Here is a 6,156-nt window from a genome sequence, read left to right as displayed (position 1 = left end):
TGTGCCAGCAGTGCACTTGACGACTGATACCCCGAGAGAACGACGTGCACACTTGGCAGTAGAACCATTCTTCATCGGCTTTACAAATTCACCATTGCTTGCATCCCTTAATTGTGTTTTCTCTCACACGAAGCTTTCCACAGTGCCTGGCATCATGTCAACACTGTGCAGCATTATACACAAATATCAGCTCTGCTAACACTATCTCTCACCAGATGCTGGGCAATTCTGGACAAATTCATGGCAAAATTGTACCTAGTCACTTTACTTCTGCATGCACAAACAACACACAAATCAGGATACCAGATGACATGCAAATGACGCATGCACAATGTTCTCTTTCTTTGAATAACATTGCTCGTACTAAAGTCTGAGTTTGATTTGGACAACCCTCATACGTATGTATACTAGAATGTGCACATCTATAACTTTCTATCTATCTAGCTTGCCTACAGATAATAATAATTGTTATTTTTCAAAATTAACAGGAATGATTTAAAATTTGAATATGTCTCTATAGGGTTCACACTTTAAAACACCTGTGGTTCAGTTACATGTAATTCCATCATTATTTAATAAATATATTTAATGGTTATACCTTATAAAATTATTAACTGTGTGATATGTAACATCAGAAGAGCCGTCTTACTTTTAGAGATTAAGTTTTAAAAGCAGAATTTTAAATCATTTCTGTAGACTTATGTATTTGATTACTTAATTTCTTCAAGAAATGTAAGTGTGACATCAGATTCTTTTTCATATTTTTTTAGTGAGGACAATATGAATTCTTCTGTCTTTTCCCTGCAAAGAGCAATAGGTATTAATATTTATCTATATGTATGGATTTGGGAGGCTTCTCAGAAAGGACCAGAGAACCCTAGAATAAAAAATCAATGCTCTGTTTCTTTTAAGTGAAGAAGAGCCCTTCACGTGTGCTAAGTAGTTGGCTGCAGTGTATGATGCCAGTACCAGTTTCATAGACTTTTGCTGCCAGATCATATCTACGCATGGCGGCACTGTACTGCATCCAGAAACATTTCTTTACCAACATATCATCTTTATATGGGCAAAAGGACTGCCAGAGACTAAGATGCTATAGGATTCATCATTTGGGGTTGATAAATTTCACTGGTTTGCTCATAAACACAACAATAACCACCGCCATGATTTTCCTTGTCAAGCCGAGTGGTTAGATGGTGGTGGTGGTGATTATAGTTCTAAGAGGAAGTACAACTGGACAACTATCCTCTATTAACACTAATCGGAGGGGAAAAAAAGGAAGGGATCCGACACTTCAAAAAAAGTGAAGGACAAGGGCCATGTAGGGCATGAAAATCCCCAGCATCGAATGCTCTAATACTGTCGAAGTCAGAAAAGAACAAATGATTAGACCACACTGGTTGAGCGGTGAGGTAAACAGATCCTCATTCTGTATGAACCTGCTGTAATGATGCAGACTGCAACATTTCAGGCAGGCCTGTTCAAAAACTAACCAAACTTTGAAAATAAATCCTTTTATTTACAGCCTAGTAAGCTTTGTCTCCTCACCTCCAGAGTTGTACACGACAGCTCATGCTGAGCTAGCCAGACTGTTACGTTTGCTCGTCCGCACGCTGCGGTGGACCAACTTTTGTCTACCGAGCTAAATTTGGCTCAGCCTGCACCATTTCTACGCGAGACAGAGGATCTGAGCCGTGCAAACACTGGTGGCTGCTTGCGAAGGTTAATGGCTCCACACCCCTTAGCAGGAAAATCCAGAGAACCAGATCGCTGATTATGTACCATATTCACTTGCCTCATTAATTTTCAACTATAGGGGGGAAAAAAAATTGGGAAAAAAAAAGAATCAAGGAAAAAATAATAAAAATCTTAAAAGTGACTAGGCAGCAAATGCAACATTTCAATTAACGGTAAAAGCCACACTTCTGCACCACTTGTGAATTGGCCTTGCCTACTCTCTCCCCCTAACCTCTAATTCTCAATGCCCTTCCAGCTTCCGAACTCTGCGTCCCGCACAGTGGTGTATATCTCTATCAACAGTGGTGTATAGTCGTAGTGCGTAATTAGGAAGTGTCCAATGCACAAGTAGCAGTGAAAATGAGCAAGAGAACAAGTTTTACGGCATCCTTCGAATGGAAAATGTTACAATATGTTGCAGAAAATGGAGTTAGAGCAGGCAGTTTGCATTTGGGTGGTATTTTCAAAGTTTGGCTATTGTTTGAACAAGCCTTATACATTATGATTTTCTTTTGTTTGGGCGCTATGTTTGAGAGAGACTTCATATTGTTTTTCCTCTGAACAACTTGGTAAAGTGTTGGCAAGGAAAGATTTCCGGATGAGGCACCTCTGTCTGATACAACGGTACAGATAATAGCAATGCCCTTTCCAATCAACTCCTGCAGAAGCAACTCCACATAGGTTGCTGCCTACTGTTACTGCTGCTTGAGGAACTTCTATCAAAGCGCACGTGCCACGTTTTACATGTGGAGTGTGCTGCCCGGGGCCCATCAGCTGCTCCAGTCTCCCGTCTCCCGCAATGCTCTGGAGGTCAGGCGTTCAATCTCGCACAACAGCTGCTCAGTTTCTGCGTCCAGCTCCCCTCGGTTATCGCCGCCGGAGTCGGAGGCGAGAGGTGCTTCCACAGGATCCCACTCCAAGGAGTCGGGCGTTGACAGGCGGGACCAGCCCGCGGTCGATTCGTCGTCCTCCTCCGGCAGTGTGGCAATAGGAGGGGGAACACTCCGGGGCACAAAGTCTGTGGAAGAAATACACCAAAATATGTATACTTGCAATCAGAGAATCTTAGGTTATTCCATTTTGCTATACAATGGCGGATATCGAAAATGGAAAAAGGGAAATCTCCAGCAATATACAGAATCAAGAAGAAATAGTAAAAAAACGCGTAAGAAGTGGCAAGTCATACCGTATTTTTCAGAATCCAAGACAAACCTTTTTTTCTCAGAATCTCATGTGAAAAATCAAGGGTCGTCTTGCATTCGCAACCTAACAGGAATGAACACCACTGGCAGCTATCACGGTAACCATGCTGCTTCCCTTCACCCCCCACATGCGCAAAACTCTTGGACCATCGACGTCCGCGACAACCAACTGTACAGTGCCTCTGTGTAACGTCACTGGATCTCAGGATAGCGACGAGAGAATGACATTCTATCAGCCTCCACAAAAACGTTTCTCAAATCCAGAGAATGGCATCAAACATACGAGCCTTGGAATTCTTAGAAAGGCCATAGCTTCTCAGTGGCCGAGTTATAGCACGTCTACTGTACCTGAAGCTTAGTAAAATTAACAGTTTTATGGACAGCAGGAATATTTTCGTGATGGATTGTCGTATTATTGTAGAGACACATGGAACAGGTATTGCCGGCAAATTTTCAACAGGTTCTCTTCGATATTATGATGGCAATTTTAAGTTAAGAAATTAAGAATAATTGTGCAGCCGCAAGAAAATACGCCATAAGTAAAGCCATTGTTCTGCGTTAGCATGAAGATAAAGATAGCTTAACCACTTGACGTACTTTGACGGATCTCTCCGTCCTGGCTCTCGACTGCACTCCGGTACAAAGACGGATCTCTCCGTCCGCACGTAGTGTTTATTTCCGTACCCACTCCAAGCCGGTTTCCTTTGTGAAAGTATTTGATATTAGTAAGGTAACTTCTTGACAGATGGAATCACTGTTTTATTCCATTGATGTATTTGATAAGCAGGTCTGTGCAGTTATTCCGCGTAAGTGAAATCATGGCTGCCTCCATGTTGAGTGACGAAGCGATTATATGGGAAGTTTTAGAAGAGAATGAAATTGATATAGAAATAAGCGACGAAGAATTTAGTAGATATGGAAAGTAGTGAAAGTAGTTCGTGTGATAGAAACTGTAACACTGGTAGGGGTGAACAAAGTGCTGTTTTGCCGTCAAATATGACACTGAATTTTAGGCCTACAACTGATGCCGCACCAGCGGCTTCTAATCATGTTTTACGCAATAGGGTATGGAACTGGGAGCACGTAAGTAATACTCCAGAGTATCATTCATGCATCGCAACTGGTGAAATAGTGTTTTCCGAAGGCACCTAGGACACTGCCCGAACGAACTACAAGTTGTGAACGAATTTCTAACAGCAGACTTTTCAGGAACATCTAACCAATGAGGTAAATGCTTGTGCAAGTAAATGTCTTGTATCGGCTGCCGAGGATATAAATAGGGTAATGTAATTTGGAAAGGAGCACTGGTTTCCTGTATCTGTGGATGAAATGAAGGCCAGATTACCTTGAAGTGATAATGTATGATGGAAAAAGACATTCAGACCCAATCTTGTTGTTGACTACAACTATGGAAAGGGTGGTGTTGATTCCCATGACCAGGGAGTCGCATCATTCCCCTTGATGAGGAAGTATGTAAAAGGATACACAAAATATACTTCTACATGCTAGACATGACACTTCTGAATTCCAACATCATTCGTCCCCTCCTCAACCCTGAAAAGAAGCGAGTAGTCTTTGCCACCTTCCGGATCAATTTAGCCGAACAGCTGTTGGCAAGTGTGACCTTGCCTGACTATCCAAAATAAGGCACCCAAGCCCTGGGGATACACCACTGAGACTTCAAGAGAGGCACTGGGGACACTTTCTGACCAAAATACCCCCAACAACGAAGAAGGTTATCCCATCACGGAAATGCAAAGTCTGTGTGACACGGGGTCTGAGGAAGGAATCTTCATTTGAATGCCACCGGTGCAAGGTGGCGATGCACGAATATGACTGTTTTATGATCTACCATATTCATAAAGACTTCACAAAGTACATCTGAGAGTAGTTTGGATATTTCCTCTCATTAAGTTGCTGGAAAGCATGCTTTTTCAGTGTCGGTGATAATATCATGTAATGTAATGAAAATAAATGGTACACCAAGGCATAAATAAGTTCAGTTAAATGGTATGTGAATGGGTTAAAAAATGCATACTGTACGAGCAAATGCATTCAGTGGCCCACAACAAGGATGCTCTGAACAAGTCGAAGATGAATTGTGAGGTAAGTGCTTGAAAATGCAGTGGCTAAACGGCCATACCATGCCGCAATAAACGTTGATTCAGACCCCGCGTCTTTATTATACATCACTAGTCGCTGAAGTTGGCCAAAGCTGGCAAGCGAGAAGTGCGCCTAGTGGCAGCCGGTAGTACATGACGCTTAGTAAAAGTACCGCGATAGTTTTAATAACGGACTGTCTTATTGTAGAGACACATGGAACAGGTATTTCCAACAAGGTTCTCTTCGATATTATGATGCCAATTTTATGTTAATGGTTATTAAACTCGTGGAAATAAAGAATAATTATGCAGTTATATTAAAAATATATTGTGGATCCATCTATTCAATACAAGAAAACTTAATAATGCAAGGTCACAACTGGGACCGGTTTCGACCTCTAGTCACGGTCATCTTCATCGTTCAAAAGGTGCAAGGTAAAAATTCACTGGAAAATAACAAGAGTAAGTAGAAAGCATAAACTTGTTTCACATGACGAAAGATGCACTGGGTATTCAAAGGTCTTATAAATCTTGATGTGGAGATAAATAATTATCACGATGTTGGATGTTGTATAGTACGCGAAACGTAACAAAAAGGATTGTTGGCGTCTCTTTTTAGATGTCACAAAAGCATTTGACTCTATCGGACATGAACATATCAAACTATCTCTTCGACAATCTGAAATTCCTCCTAACTTATGTAGATTAATTGAAGTATTTCTTACAAAGAACACAGTTCAAGTGGAAGCTGATCATAAGAAATAAAAACTCATCGAAATTGAGTGTGGCGTAGCTCAAGGGTCCCGTATCTCACCACTGCTGTTCAATTTAGCAATCAATACTGTAATACAAAGTCTCACTGACCATGACATATCCCAACGTTATGGCTATATTTTATCTGATGATCTACCACAGTTATCCTCATTTGCTTTCGCAGATGACCTAGTCATACTCAGCATAACCGAAAATGATGCTACTACCTTGTTAAATTTAGCTGAAAGCAGCTTAGCAGAAATTGGTTTACATATCCATCCTCTTAAAAGCAAATCTATAATCCTGAAGAAAAGAAAATTAACTGAAGGAAACGTCACTACAGTTGAAGGATAAATAATCCC

General features: G+C 41.1%; 1 protein-coding gene across 1 annotated transcript in view; it reads right to left on the bottom strand.

The window, feature by feature from the left end:
• Positions 1-2,489: 2,489 nt before the first annotated feature.
• Positions 2,490-6,156, bottom strand: part of LOC136882228 (uncharacterized) — a 54,175-nt gene continuing 50,508 nt past the window's right edge. The window contains exon 7 of the mRNA XM_067154785.2: positions 2,490-2,755. Within this exon, the coding sequence (XP_067010886.2) occupies positions 2,508-2,755 (248 nt within the window). The 3' untranslated portion in view covers positions 2,490-2,507. The remainder of the gene's footprint in view (positions 2,756-6,156) is intronic.

This window comes from Anabrus simplex, chromosome 10 (assembly GCF_040414725.1).
Source record: "Anabrus simplex isolate iqAnaSimp1 chromosome 10, ASM4041472v1, whole genome shotgun sequence".
Classification (NCBI taxonomy): domain Eukaryota; kingdom Metazoa; phylum Arthropoda; class Insecta; order Orthoptera; family Tettigoniidae; genus Anabrus; species Anabrus simplex.
This window is presented reverse-complemented; position numbering and strand designations above follow the sequence as displayed.